The 16,719-nt window shown below is 35.5% G+C and overlaps 1 protein-coding gene across 5 annotated transcripts in view; it reads left to right on the top strand.

The window, feature by feature from the left end:
* Positions 1-16,719, top strand: part of igf2bp2b (insulin-like growth factor 2 mRNA binding protein 2b) — a 67,177-nt gene that overhangs the window by 36,630 nt on the left and 13,828 nt on the right. For all 5 annotated transcript variants that reach the window (XM_087235753.1, XM_087235751.1, XM_087235754.1 and 2 more), the window contains 4 exon segments: positions 12,862-13,168; positions 14,778-14,912; positions 16,293-16,415; positions 16,547-16,682. In XM_087235753.1, the coding sequence (XP_087091879.1) occupies positions 12,987-13,168; positions 14,778-14,912; positions 16,293-16,415; positions 16,547-16,682 (576 nt within the window). In that variant the 5' untranslated portion in view covers positions 12,862-12,986.

Genomic DNA, 16,719 nt, shown 5'->3' with positions numbered 1-16,719 from the left:
TATTTGAGGTGAAGTTCAAAACAAGGTCCACTTATATGTTTCAGGGCGCAAACTGACAAACTGGTCTGTTAAATAAAATATTAATATAAATAAAATGAGAAGTAGCCTATATTAGGCTAAATAATTTTCTGTTACTGAAAAACTTAACTTTTATTAATTTAATCAACTACTTTGACCACAATGAGCCAGGCTTTTACAAACTATTAGCAGCACTTAACATATTTAGCTTGAAAGAATAAACTCAGTTGGAAGGAAGAGAGAACATAAACTCTTTATGAGAATAATTTTACGAAACGATGCATGTCGCTTTTGCACAGCCGGTGCGCTTGATGAAGCGCTTGATGCATCACTGAGACACAGCAGGCAGCCCTCCGGTACCTGCGGACACTTTCAAACAGCAGCACAAAGGGGAGAAATCAGTGTGTTGAGGATCTGTCTAATGTATGATTGAGCCTTTTCTATTTAAACTTTCAGGTAGGCCTTCTTTGTGTGTGAAGAGCAGGTAATAACCCACTCCAGTGTTGCGAATGTGATCTGCTGACAGACACAACGCAACATGATGTAGAAACAGCAATAAACTCTAAGTTACGGGTCTAAATGAACCCGTTTATTGCAGAGCTAAATGCATTTCTTCACTGATTATTAAATCTAACAGGAACAAATAGTCTTGTGGAGTTTTTTGAGTTGTCATGAACGTGACATGCAGGGCTCTATTTTGACGATCCATGCGCAAAGTGCAAAGCACAGGGCGCAAACGCTTTCAGGGTGTGTCAGAATCCACTTTCGCTATTATAAGGACGGAAAAATCCGCTTTGCGCCATGGGGCATGATCTAAAAGGGTTGAGCTTATTTTCTTAATGAGTTATAGGTGTGTTTTGAGAATAAACCAGTCAGTCTCATCTCCCATTCCCTTTAAGAGCCAGTTGCGTCGTGTCATAAGCGCATTTGCTATTTACTTTTTTGCTATTTTTTATATTTTATATATATTTTTTAATAATTAATTTTGTTTGTTAAGTGCAAAGATTTGTTTCAAAACTATTTCTAAATTCAGTTCTAATTTCCAGCAAACTAATTAATGAACAATAACAACGAAGTGTGGTCAAAAATCTGAGTTATATCTAAATACACATGCTGTGCCCCATATGGTCTGAAACCTGACAGGTGGGCAAATCTAAGCTTGTTTTTAATAAAACAAATATAAATATGGATATAATAAATAATACTGCTAATAATGATAACATTATACAAAAGCAAATTGTTATGAATGAACTGAAAAAGGCTCCCGAGATGAAGAAGGCATGAAGGTAGTGGTATTTAAATTGATGTAAGCTAGAAAATAATATGTTTTGTAATATTTTAATCCTTAATATTTATATCCTATTTAAAAATCTATTATAGTGTCTCAAAATAGCAACGTGCCAGCAATGCGCCTCAGAACGCCTTCTTTTTTAGACCAGAACGCCTATGGGTGCACGTATGAGCGCAAATGCATTTGCTATTTAAACAGCGTGGCGCAAAACATCAAAACGACTCTTGCGCCAAGCTGAAACTGGCAAACAACTATTGCGTCGCGCCTTGTGCCACATTGCGTCGGGTGTATGATAGGGCCCGCAGTTTGAATAGTGAATGAATGGAGAATGATTGACAGGCACAGTGGCGGGAAGCGCTGAACTAAACATGAATTTAACCACGTGAATATTCACGCTTAAAACTGCTTAATGCTTCACTTAAAACTATAGAATGGCCTCAGAAGATTTGGCATATGGTAGGCCTGCATGACACATTTTTCAGTGCCTTGTTATATACTACATTCATGGCATTTGTTGGTTATAAATTACACAAAATGTAGCGCACGTGCTAGATCGGATTTGGATCAGTGCCAGCTGGCTGATACCAGTTCCAGCAAAAAATGCGGTATCGAACCGATATCCAATCCAAATACAAAATATTATTTATTATGGTTGAATCAATCTAAATACCACAGGTTAGACTTACAATAGTGTTTTAAGGCTTATCTTGGGAAGAAACTGATCAGTAAAGTTGTTACGGATGCATTTTAGCACTCTTTGCAGTGTGAATTGTGATGTGACCCAAACTCAGAGTCAAAGGTGATGTCAGAACTGTAACTGACACTTATCTGACCCCATTAGTGGAGGTGATGTGTCCTACTGATCTTCTTATAGCTGGTGATGTCATTTGGCCTGCAAGTGCTGTTATGTCACTCTGTTGCAGTCACTGGCGATTGATAGTGAGTCTTGTTGTTTATCCTTATTTCAACTGACTGACACATATTGTACACACAACCCTACTCTGAACAAATTTGTGTCAATGTGTAGCTTTATTGGCTCATCCTTTTGTATTAAAGTAAATCTCACCTACTGTTCAGACTTTAACAGAGCTGGCAGTCTTGTAGTTGTTGGCTTGTGTTAGGGATTCTGCAATACTCAGTAATATTGAACTCTTCTGTATGACCTTCACGGTTCAATGCACTTGGATATGGATATTGTGATTGTCCGTTTTTTAATTAAAATAAAAAAAAATAGTGTTTTGCCCTTTTTTAATTACTCTCTGAACTGGCTCTGTGCATGTCAATGCATGTCCATGAGCAAATTAAGTCTTTTCAGTGGTATGACTCAGTTATGACCAATAATTATGCCCACCAGTTTAACTTGATGAGCATTCAATCAGTTTTGCCTTGGAATGTAAACATTTGGGAAATAGTACTGTCTGTAACTTTCACATTGTGCCACGTCTTAAAGTAAAACATCTTATTCATTCTTCGTTTTTAGTATTAACCAAACAACAAAAAATAATGAAATCACTCTGCTCTTGATTGAATAGCTGTAACACCGGGGCGCTGGACAACGGAGTTGAGGATCTTTATGCAGTACTTTAGTATACACAGAGAATGGTTAGGCAGGCAATGGTCACAATCAGGATCAACTGTAACATACAGGAAAACCCGGAAGTGTAGTCAGAAAACAGGCAAATTGGTGATACAGGCAGCAGGCAGATAATTATAAACAATAATACAATGAGAGGCTCAAAAAATGGAAAGACTAAACAGAAAACGCTTTGCGATGTTACAGGGTATTTAGCAATAAGACTCTGCAATGTGAGTGTCAAACTGAGCAGTTCATATAGTTTGAGTGGTCAGTTCTTGAGAAGCTTCCAGTTGTGTGTGTGCAATCAAAGGTAAACCAGAACAGGTGTCTGTGTGTGGTGCCTGAAGGATGTTGTAGTTCATATGGTGGCAGAATTGTAGTCCGGCTGATAATGTAGGTTTTCCAGCAATCGGAAAAGCCTAGATTGCTGGTGATCATGGAAATAGCTAGCTCAGTACATTTATTTAATTTATACAGTGAAGATTATGTATAGTATGCAGTGTTATATGATTATATTTTCCAGTTTATGTAATTTAAAACCAAACCGAATTGTAAGAATTTGTAGTTTAGTGCTTTTGTTCTTTTTCTAATGTTTATCAGAATTGCTAGGGATGGTTTGTGGTATGTCTGAATGAGTGTTTATTAATTCCTTTGGCTTAGTCCCTTTATTCATCAGGGGTCGCCACAGTAAAATGAACTGCCAACTTATCCAGCATATGTTTTACACAGCGGATGTCCTTCCAGCTGTAACCCAGTACTGGGAAACACCCATACACTGCAGCCAGTTTAGTTTATTTAATTCACTCGCATGTCTGTGGACTGTTGGGGAAACCAGAGCACCCAGAGGAAACCCATTCGAATACTGGGAGAACATGCAAACTCCACACAGAAATGCCAACTGACCCAACAGGGACTCTAACAAGTGACCTTCTTGGTGTGAAGTGACAGTGCTAACCACAGGGCCACAATGTCGCCCTAAATGAGTGTTTATAATCTATATATTCTGTTTTTCAAAGTAATCATCATATAAAATGTTTTACAACAAACATTTTACATCTGAATATCCAGATTAAAGCTACATTGTTAGGTCTAGTACACTGTTTAGCAGTATGCATTCTTTTAAGATTCATGCTGAAATGAACATGTAAATTATGACTAGGTTGAAGAAAATAAGCAAAGATAACTTCATTTATAATAACTGAAGCAATCTATCACTTCAGCCCTTTTAGCCACAGCAGGTCTGCAGCAGAAAGCTGCAAGTAGTCAGAGAACAACAACTCCATTGACCTAATTTACAACTGATTCTTCAAGTGTTTACTAGCGGCATTAAATACATATGTTTAGCATGTGTGTGCGTGTGCGTGTGCGTGTGTGTGTGTGTGTGTGTGTGTGTATGCACGCGCAAATAAGTTAATGACATTAGGCATGAGCTGGCCTGGTATAATTCTGACAGTATGATAACTTTGGAAAAATTATCATTGTTTCACACTATTGTGATTACTGCTCTAAAATATGTCCTTGTTTAAATGTCTGGGTAAAAATTGCAACTTTTGTCATTATATCTTTATTCATCTTTGTTTTCTGTTGATATAAATAAGCAACTGAACTGTTCAGGTCTATGGTTTGGCTAGGATGTTGGTGTATAAGCAATTTATTTTTAAATGTTTGCTCCATCGATGGCTGACCAGTAACTTTTGATGTGGATGCTCCTTTGCTGCTGAAGATACCCTAAAAAATGATAGTCCTCGACAACAAAACACCAATAACTTACATGCACCTTGAAACAGTTCAAATGTTTTAGTGGTTTTAAAACCTCAAATTTTTCAAACTGTGTTAAACCTTGAAACCGGATTTCATGCTGACAAATCACACAAATTTGGATGACGTGTATGATACAGGTTTGCAAGGGGAAGTTAACTTCTGAGAACATACCCCATTATAAATCATACCTACATTTCGAAATGCACAATATTTGGAAAATCTGACATTGTGATATTTAGATTTTCTGCTATTATAGATTGCGATGTGAATACAGTTTCACCTGATAAGTTGGATTGCTCTGTTTGGATTGCATCCATTAAGTTAGATTGATCTGGATGGTTCTGTACTGGTGAAAATCATGCATAAAATATATAAGCAAGTTACATGCTTAGAGCAAAGATAAAAGGAAAATGCTTAATGGTTTTCTGGGGAGTCTAATAGTATTTAGCTATAGAATCTACTTGAGCTGCACAATATATTATTTCAGCATCAAAATCACAATGTAGACATATAAATAATCACACTGTAGCATGCGCAATGTTGAGTTATGATTGTAGTTGATCAGGTACAATAGTTTTTTTATTACGAAGTTTATTCATTATGTAGTAAGTTTATTATTTGTATGTTTTTAGACCTGTATTTAAAGCTTAAAGAGCTTAAAAGGACAAGAAATTCTAACATTTTTAAATTGCCAAATTTATCTATATATAATTATTTATACGTTAAAGACTACACAATTTAATTTAATTATTCAAGTTGTGTATCTGAGTACTATAGAACTTCTCAGAAAAGCACTGTTTATTTTATTTGCATCTTTGCTCTTTTGTCTTTATCTATGCTTGCAATTTGATTGTGTTATGAAGAATGATTCTAATCAAACAAGAATTATGAATTATTTTTAAAAAAGGCTATTCAAGTGAATTTGTATGTATCCAAAATATATTACAGAAGATAAAGTATCGCAAACTCATTTTCTTCAAGTGTATCATTTTAGCTTCAATATTGCAATGTGTGCATCTGAAATAGTCACATTGCAAAGGTATGCAATGTTAAGTTGAGTTTGCAGTGTAATTTTATATTTACATATACATAATTAATGCACTGTTAAATTCACTTTTATCTTTGCTTTATTGCGTTTTTATTTGTTGTAGTTTGTTTATTACATGTTATGCATGATTCACTTTCCTACAGAATCCTCCCAGTCAATTAAAATTAATACATTTGGTACGTTTTAGAGACCAATTTTCACTATTAACTACTTGCTTATTAACACGCATGTTATTAAGATATCGGCTGCTTATTAGTACTTTTAAAGCACATGTTCTGTTTGATATTATTTTACATCCCTAATCCTACCCAATTGTTATAATCACCAGCAGTGTTGCTCTTGCAGGCTGCTGGACAACACTTACATTCAACTGCATTACAAATCCCATCATATACTTCACCCACACACCTGGCCTAGATCCCCCATGATTGCAAACAGACTCAGCTAAAGCTGTCCAGGACTAATCACACACACTATTTATACACCTCTCAAACACACTTTGTTGAATCTTGTAAGCTGTCTAGTGAACATTATGATGAATTTTGCATTGCTGTGTACCAAACTTTGCTTTGTTTGTTTGTTTTATGTTGCTTGCTGCCCAGATTGACCACTCACCTGTCACTCTTTTAGATTTGCCTGTATGTTACCATTTGCCCCTGTTTGTGACCATTGCCTGCCTGATCGTTCTCTGTGTAATAAATCCAGCATTTGGATCCGCAACTCTGTTGTCAGTGTCTACTTCCGTGACTCCAATAACTAGACTACTACCATAATAACTATTAATAAGAAGCAAATTACACCTGTTTTACAACGTAAGCACAAGCAGTGCATGCGCAGCTCATGCGCTGCGCATATGGAGAACAAAAGCAGCTGGGAGCTACTGCACAGATCAATCTATCTCTGGCAATTCTATCTAGTTTCCTATCGATCTATAAATACAATTTTTTTTTTTACTTTTCATCTGGACCAAGACTAGCGGCAACTTCCTCCTATGCTGTTTCCTTAACCTGCAGGTTTATATTTTATAAATTATTTAGATCCTACAGGACTATGAGGGGAGTCGTTCATGTCTGGTGCACTCAGACTCAGAAGACAATCACCTGTGATATCATGTCAATTGGTTTTTGATTGTCAGGATGTTGTAGGCCTATATTATAATAATATTTATACAATATAGTTATAATAATACTAATACATGATCAAACTAGTGTGCAACTTACTAAGCAACACTAAAACTAGAGTTGTTTTGCATTTGGTTTTGTAGTTCGGGCCTGAATAAATATTTGTTGCAGTTTTTAATCGTTAAAGTTCATTTGATTGACTATATAGAAGTCAGTAGATATTATTGATGCATTTATTGGGTAAAATTGCTACTTTGTACTGTCATTCCGTGAGTTTTGGTCATTATCAATGCACTGTCACTTGAGAAAAAATAGACCCAGTGCCGAAACTATCGCAGTACTGCTGCTTCAGTGACGCTCGCGCTGACGCGCTGCTTCTGCATGCGAAATGAAAGCTCTAATGTGTTAACATGGACACCGAAAAACACGCGCTGAACCTTAAAATAAAGTGTGACCAAAAATTATTTCCACATATAACAAAGTATCTTCTTCTTCTTTTTTGGCCTTAGTCCTTTATGGTTGCGGGGTCGGCTCTTTGGAACAAGCCATTTTAGACTTGTCCATATAACAACTTTTTTTTTTTTACACATTCCGGCCAGCTTCACGTATAACAAAGAATATCACAATATATATCGCAGAAAAACTGAAAATTACAATGTTGAATTTTTCCTATATCATAATATACTTATTAATATAATTATAATATAATTATTTCTATATCGCGCAGCCCTAATCTGTAAAATCAAATGTAAAAACCATGGATAGACTACTTCTTTGCATAAATAACTCAAAATCTATCTTATTAAAGTTACAAATACTACAGTTTAGAACTTTGGCACCTGATTAACTTTAATCCAGACTCAGCGACAGGACTATTGCAGATGCATACATTCCTAAATCAATGCTAAAACGATATGTTGTGCAGCCGTATACAGTACATGTGTGTATGCATGTGTATGATACAGGTTTGTGTATCATACACATGTTTGTTGTGTACGTGTTGGACCAGTTCTGTTTTTGGCAGCTAGTGTCTAACCCTCTCTTCAACATGTCTCATATGGCTAACACAGACACGTTCAAACCCTTTAAGCCACAAATGTCTTCTTCTGAATCATCAAATCTCCCTGCTAACTAATTTAGATTTTTAAAGTCGTTCCACATCAGTAAACTTGAGGATTTTCTCCCTGTGGGACACTGTAGATAATAGTTTAACAAATCTGTTTGTATTTATATGGCTGTATTAGTCAGAATCGATCAGTCAAGCTGTCATCAGATTTTGGTGGCTGTTGTAAAAAGTGGTTTTGACTGTCTGCAGTGCTTTGGTTGTTGTATCTTAATATGTATGCTTGTGGCGGAAGAAGTGTTTACGGTTTTGGAGGATTTCTGGTCTCCAGGGATCTTATTTTGGAGCTTTGATCTCAGGGAGGTCTATCCCAATGGGTGGTTATGTGTGTGTTGTGAGTTGTCTGATTTATATTTCCTGTCATTGGGCGACAGACCGGAGCTCAGTAATTGTACCAGCATTTGTTGTAAGCAGGACAGTGCACTATTCAGAGTTGAACTGACATGATAATTCAATTGTAGTCAATTTCCTAAATTTCATGTGAGCAAGTAAATATAAACTAATATAATATAAAAGTACCATTAAAAATGTATTATTGTATTACTGAAATTATTGTATCAAGTCAACCTTATTACATTAAATATTAAGCCTGTCACGATATCTATTTTTTGTTGTATGATATAGTGCACCAAAATATATTGCCATAAATTATATAATTGTCATTTTAAGGCCATTTTATGCCACACATTTTATAATGATTGAAAGACAATAAAATATCATCATAGTGCATGTACACTCTTCCAAAGAACACATAATATTTTATTCTTAAGAATATTCATTTAATTTAAGTCATTTTAACAATTTAATAATCAGGCACTGGAATCATAATGTGAAAATGCATATCCTAAATAAAGAATAAGAAATATACTTTTAAAAATTGCAAGGTAAAAGTAACAGAGGCTGCGAAATCTGTACTAGATCTATTTTCAGCTGTCAGACACCCACATAAACATATACTTTAGTAATTTATAAAAAAATACTACAGTGTATTTTAACCATACTGACACTGATCCCTCCAACAGACATAGAGATGTTGCAAAAATCAGCTAAAATGTTGCTAGAATTGGTATTTATGTAAAGACGATATATATTGCATCACCAAAAATGATTGAGGTAATTTCTTCTGGAAAAAGTCTTCTTTGTTTTATGTTGGCTATAATAAAAGCCATTTTTAATTTTTTATGAACCATTTTAAGATCAAAATTATTAGCCCCTTTAAGCAAATTTTTTATCGACAGTCTACAGAACAAAGCATCGTTATACAATAACTTGCCTAATTACCTTAACCTGCCTAGTTAACCTAATTAACCATGTTAAGCCTTTAAATGTCACTTTAAGCTGTATAGAAGTGTCTTGAAAAAATATCTATAGTCAAATATTATTTATTGTCATCATGGCAAAGATAAAATAAATCAGTTATTAGAAATGAGTTATTAAAACTATGATGTTTAGAAATGTGTTGAAAAAAATCTTCTCTGCGTTAAACAAAAATACAGAAATTGGGGGAAAAAAATAACAGGAGGGCTAATAATTCTGAATTCAACTGTATGTATATATATATACACACACACACACACACACACACACACGCATACATACAGTATATACAAAACTAAATGCAATTGAGTTAGTCCAACTTGATTTTATCAAATAAAAGTTTAAATACATTTGTATTTTCATTTAACTTAAACTCAAAGGTATGATAATATTATGTATGTCTATTATGTGCCGTACATTTCAGTCTCTTATAGTATTATTTAAAGTTATTTTAAATGACATAAAAGAGCCCTTTTTCAGCCAATGTCATGAGTTACATGTACAGTTGATCGAGACTGATCTCACAGAGCAAAGCAACTGCATTTTTGCTAATTAAGCTGCCAACACCCAAAACATGGGTGCTTTTGCAAGGTGACAATCTCGAAACTCGAAGCATTACATGAAAATCTTCTAAGTCTTCAAACTAAAGTGAAGATTCAACTTTAACAAGTCTTTTTATTAACTTAAAACACCTAAGATTACTTTTATTGTCAATATTTTCCTTTCTTACATTAATCCCACACAAAGCATGATGGGAACTACAAATCCCCTAACCAGGTAGTTGGACCAACAATTCCTTCATGTTATTTCAAAACAAAATGCCTAAGTTAAATTAATGCTTTCCAAATTAAAGTAGACTGAAATATAACAAATAAATCGCCCAAAGAAATTACAAGAATTGTGTTGTTTCAGTTCATTTTAAACAGGTAGTTTAAACCAGCAGCAGTCTTTTTTTTATTGTAAGCCTATTAAATATTTTTATTATAACCTATGCATAAACGTGTTATCATAAATTATATATTTTATTTTTGTTGGTTTATACATTCATACTTGCCCATTCAAATGTTTAACCAGTTTGTTTGTTTAGAAAGTTGTAACAGTTACTACATAAAGTACAAAAAAAAAAAAAAAAATTATTTAAAATTAAATTCAATTTAATTCAGTTCATTTTCTTTTCGGCTTAGTCCCTTTATTAATGTGGGGTCGCCACAGCGGAATGAACCCCCAATTTATCCAGCATGTTTTTATGCAGTGGATGCCCTTCCAGCTGCAACCTATCACTGGGAAACATCCACACTTATTCACACACACCAATTCACCTTTACCGCATGTCTTTGGACTTGCGGAGTGCCCGGAGAAAACACAGAAATGTCAACTGACTCGAACCAGCGACCTTCTTGCTGTGAGGCAACAGCACTACCTACTGCGCCACCGCGTCACTTTAATTTAATTTAATTTAATTAATTTTTAATAATATTTATTTATTTATTTTTTAAAGGTATATTTTGTGTTTTTATGCCTAATCCAGCTAAATATTCTCTTTATCAGTAACACTATACATGCAAATACAATCGATCAATTAATTAATCAATTATCTGTTCAATCTGGGGTCGATTTTTTGTCATTCTATGGATTATTCCACTCCACACAGTTCTGTCAATCTTCTTTGAGTTTGTGCATGCTCATGTTGGCATCATATTTGACAGTATCAAACCAACAAGTTCTTGGGAGGCCTTCCACTGACCATTTCCAGCACAAATGCCTTCTCTGATGAATTGCTATGCATGACATGGCCAAAATAGGGTAATTTCTGTTTTGTAATCTTGGCTTTTTCCCAGTGATGGGTTGCAGCTAGAAGGGCATCCACTGCATAAAAAACATACGCTGGACAAATTGGCAGTTAATTCCTCTGTGGCGACACCAGATTAATAAAGTGACTAAGCTGAAAAGAAAATGAATGAATGAATAATAATGGCTTCACATGCAAACACACTTGTTTATAATTAAATACATTTTAAAGAAGTATAATTAGTTAAAAATACTGGTCATTCAACTATGTAAACTATGTAAAATTCTCCTATTTTGCGACTTTATTTGAATCCCAATATCTTTTGCTGGTTATTCAATTTCAATCACAAGCCAGTCTGCAGGGTGTGGCAAATTCAGTTTAGAATGAGGAACATGAATGAACGTCAGTTGTGAAATACTACAGTACATTTTGCCCAGCCCTACTGATGAGTCCGTCACAGCAATGTGATTTAAAATGTACAAAATGTGAGAAATTTATTAGAATAATAGCAACTGTTAAAATGTATTCTTATATACTTATTCTTATTTGCATAATCCTTTATAGTAACACAATATTTAAAGCCAATTTATAACCACTTCCTTGTTACTGGTGTTTTTTGACGCCTATCCAAAGTATGTCATTTTCTAGGAATTAATTAATCGTTTTCTCTCTCTCTTGCTCTTTCTCTCTCTCCTCCCTCTCTCATTCTTCTCTAGGGTTGTTGACAGGCCACAGTTTTGAGAATCACTCTTAATTTTAAACCCAGAAATTGGTCCTTAATGCCCTTTTTTGTAATGAGAAAGAAACCATTTTTCATGCTTTTGTGAAATGTGTTAGGCTGGGTCCCTTGTTTACATATTGTTACGTATTATAAAGTATTTTTCACAAGTTGTTGTGAGACTTTTCCCTTGGAAATGTTTATCCTTGGTTTTATGTAAAGAAAAAGATATTTCTTTGTCAATTGTTTAATTTTGTAATACGACAGGCTAAAATGGCTGTTTATATGAGCAGAAGAAAGAAAATTGAACACAACGTAGAGCGTAATGTAGCGGTTTTATTTCAAGTATGGTATAGGCAAGGGTTTTGACCATTTTACTAAAAGCAAATGGATGATTAGGAGACTTTTGAAAACCTTTGGTGCTGTAACAGTGCTTTGTGCTGTATGTATGAGAAGAATGTTGCTTTTACTTTTATTTGAAATGCATATGGTCTTATACAACTTGAAATGAATTATTTATAGTTGTATTGCATTGGGTTCAGTGCATGAGGAAAGCCAAGAGAATTATCAGCGACTCCAGCCACCCAAGCCATAGACTTTTCTCTCTGCTACCCTCAGGCAGACGGTTCCACAGCATCCGGTCACGCACTAGCCGGCTGAAAGAAAAGCTTCTTCCCTCAGACTATCAGGCTGATGAACACTTAACACACACCACACAGACTCTTCCATACCCCTCACTGCACACCATCAATATGTAGCATGCACTACACTTTAACCAATCCATACTTGAAACAATATTGTGTACAACTATGTGGACACCAATTCATTGTACAAATCACTGTCAATTTTACATTGTCCTGTTTTTTTGGGGGGGGGAGTATGCTGTTGTATTTGCACTGTCTGTTTTGGTACTGTCTGGAGCCAGTACCTAAGCTTTTCACTCATCATAGCACACGTGCTGCCAATGATGTGACAATAAAAGTGATGTGATTGATTTTTGATTTGATATGATTTGATGTAATGAAGTTTTGTAAAATTCAAATTCTCTCTCTTTCTCTCTCTCTCTCGCTCTCTTTCTCTCTCTCTTATTCTTCTCTAGGGCTGTTGACAAGTTGACAGGCCACAGTTTTTGAGAATCACTCCTTCAGTGTGTCGTACATACTGGACAAGGAGGCAGGAAGGGACGGGGCTGGAAGACCCCAGGTCCCGCGAGGGGCATCTAAAATGGTGACAGGAAGTCGGGAGCAAGAGTTTGGTCAACCAGGGGCCATGGGAGGCCCCCAGGGGCCCAGGCAGCGTCAGCAAGAGCTGCCTCTAAGAATCCTAGTACCTACTCAGTTTGTGGGAGCCATCATTGGAAAAGAGGGGCTCACTATAAAGAACATTACCAAGCAAACACAGTCCAAGTAAGAAAGTATTTCGAATCAGTTTGTTTTATTTGTTTATTTAAATATTTAGATATTGATCATGTATTATAGTTTAATGACTGGAAACATTTTACATTTACACTTGACACATTTTTTTCTGTTTAGTTGAAAAAAAAAGTAGGAAGCAGAACTTTTGTTAGAGTCAGCATTTGAGCTCATTCATTAATTTTCCTTCGGCTTACTCTCTATTTCAAGGGTCGCCACAGAGGAATAAACCGCCAACTATTCCGTCATATGTTTCACGTAGCAAATGCTCTTCCAGCTACAACCAAGTACTGGAAAACACCCATATACTTTATCATTCACACACACACACACACACACACACACACACACACACACACACACACACACACACACTTAAACACTAAGGCCAATTTAGTTTATTCAGTTCACCTATATCGCATGTCTTTGGACTCTGGGGCAAACTGAGACACAAAGAGAAAACCCATATGAACATAGGGAGAACATGCAAACTCCCCCAAAAATTGCCAATCAGCCCAGCCAGGATACGAACCTGCGTCCTTTTTGCTGTGAGGTGACAGTGCTAACCAATGAGCAACCATGCTGCCCACTTGAGCTCATATTATCTTTATTTAACCATTATTTTACTTGTTAAATGGTTGCACTGTAATACTTGCATAATCTGACTATTTCAAACCTAATAGTATAAAACGTGTAACTTGTATAAAAGCATAGGTACTATGTGCATGACGGCCCATACTGTACATACAAATAATTTAATCTGTTTGTATTATATGCAGAATGCATGATTGCCAGTGTACAGAGATTTGGCAAATTAGTGAATATACTGTTGGTTACATAGAAAAAATAATTATAAGGCATTAGACATCATTAGAAAACACCATAGATTGCATTTATACTGCATATAGTTTAACCAGTGGAATATAATAATCATATTTGTTGTGCAAACATCGGCAAATATTTGCATTCGAAAACGGGTACAAACGTTAAGCAATGTTTAATTTGAGTTATCGTGTGTTCAAATAAAACTATATGTAACACAAAGCAATGGAAAGAAATCACCTGTAGATGACCTGTTTCACCTGTTTAACTACTTCATTATCCTAACAATGCTGCTTGACATTCTCAATGAAAAATTCGTCGACGCCGTGGCGCAGTAGGTAGTGCTGTCACCTCACAGCAAAAAGGTCGCTGGGTTGCTGGTACAAACCTCGGCTCAGCTCAGTTGGCGTTTCTGCGGGTTTCCTCCAGGTGCTCCGGTTTTTCCTACAGTCCAAAGACATGTGGTACAGGTGAATTGGGTAGGCTAAATTGTCCGTTGTGTATAAGTGTGTGTATGAATGAGTGTGTGGATGTTTCCCAAAGATGGGTTGCGGCTGGAAGGGGATCCGCTGCATAAAAACATGCTGGATAAGTTGGCGGTTAATTCCGCTGTGCCGACCCCAGATTAATAAAGGGACTAAGCCGACAAGAAAATGAATGAATGTACAGGAATTTCATGATGGGTGCTAAATGTATAGCGTGGTATTAATGTTTTCTGACACCTAACTCTTCAATCACATTATACTTCAAAATTGTGGTGTCATTCTTTCCTCTATCTCAGGGTAGATATCCATCGTAAAGAGAATGCTGGGGCGACTGAGAAGGCCATCACTATTCACTCCTCTAAAGAGGGCTGTTCACAAGCCTGCAGGATGATTTTGGAAATCATGGAAAAAGAGGCCAATGACACTAAGATGTCAGTAACTTTACACTTTACAAATACATTTCCTGATAGTAAACTCACATTTATAGGCCATCCAAAATCTAGCTGAATTATTATTTTTAGTACAACATTGAAGAAGAGTTTCAGCTGAAACCATGGTCCAAATAATGTTGAAATGACTCATCATTTCACTTCAGTGTTTGAGTATCTTGCGTTCCCTAAAGAGTGTGATTTTTTAAACTCTCAAACTGCCATTGACTTCCATTTTATGAATAACAAATGACTATGGTTTCAGATATTGAAACCTTTTTTTAACTGTTGTACTGAAGGAAAATATAACTTACATCTTGGATGGCATTAGGAGGGGTGTGCAATCATGTGCTGCTTTTTGGTCGTGGCAGATTTAATTGTCTTCACAATCTGATTTTGAAAAAATATTGTAGTATTGTGCTACAATGCCTGTTGTATATGTTGCTAGAACCCTCTGTCTTAATAAACTGTACAACCTGACATACATTGACATATATTAACTCAGTAGTACCATTAAACTCACAGGATAGTAAATTTTTTCATAAAGACAGAAATATTTAAATTTCATGTGCTGTAAGACCCTGTGTGACAATATGTGCAGGTCTTAAAATGACAGCAGACTAATAGACTTAACATGCTGCCACTTGCCATTAAAAGATAATTAGTCTCAAAAATTGTAATTCTGTCAATTTTTGCTTACTCTGATTATGTTCAAAAAATGTTATAGTTTATTTCTTGTGCTGAACACAATGGTAGATATCCTAGATAAAGAATGTGGGTGACTAAACAGTGAATGAGGACCAGCAAGTATTGGGTTGCCCACATTCTTCGAAATCTTTTGTGTTTTACAGGAGAAGGGATCTCTTTCAAGTGTAAAACAAGTTCAGAGTAAGTAAATATTGACAGAATTTGAATTTTGGGTCAACTATCCTTTTTAAAATTAATGAAACAACAATTTAATTTCAATTTCTTCATTCAATTCAATTCAATTCTTAAACTCTGCTTCTAAATACACCTACTGTAACTTAAAAAATATAGAACATAGTTTGTTTTATTGGTATTATGTGTATATGTAATGTGAATCTTTGTTCCGTGTTTTATCTTTGTCATTCTTACCATTCTTTATTAATTTAATATTTAATTGCCTTGTGATTTTTGTTTTTAAAAGAAGAAATTAGATTGGCTATACTGCTCTGACAACTTTCAGATTAGTCAAACCAACATCACAAATCATGATAAAATGGTGAATCAATACTTTCCTAGATTTTTTCAATATCGCCCACCTCTGAGTATACTAAAAGCAGTTATCCTTCTAAAAGCATGTGCTTATGTGCAAGATCATCAACTTCATGTCGTTTTAAATTAAGTGCACGTTTTTCTCAGTGTTGAGGAAGTTCCTCTGAAGATCTTGGCCCACAACAGTCTTGTTGGCAGACTCATAGGGAAGGAGGGCAGGAACCTGAAAAAGATAGAGCAAGATACTGGGACCAAGATCACCATCTCTGCGTAAGTGTGGTATTCGTAAATTAATGGTGCTAAGATTTTGTTTAAAATTTTTAATAGGAACTGAAATCAATTACTGAATTTATTGAATGTTCACCTCAATTGATAATTGTCATTTCCTTCATTTGTTGCAGATTACAAGACCTGACCGTTTATAACCAGGAACGTACCATCTCGGTGAGAGGAGGGGTAGAGGAGTGCTGTAAAGCAGAAGGGGAGATCATGAAGAAACTTAGAGAAGCCCATGAGAATGATGTAGCTTCAGTTAATGTGAGTATATCATAACTTTAGAGTTCATTTTCCATCT

This window comes from Danio rerio, chromosome 1 (genome assembly GCF_052040795.2).
Source record: "Danio rerio strain M-AB ecotype USA chromosome 1, GRCz13ab, whole genome shotgun sequence".
Taxonomy (NCBI): Eukaryota; Metazoa; Chordata; class Actinopteri; order Cypriniformes; family Danionidae; genus Danio; species Danio rerio.
Note: the sequence above shows the minus strand (reverse complement) of the source record. Positions and strands in the feature narration are given on the sequence as shown.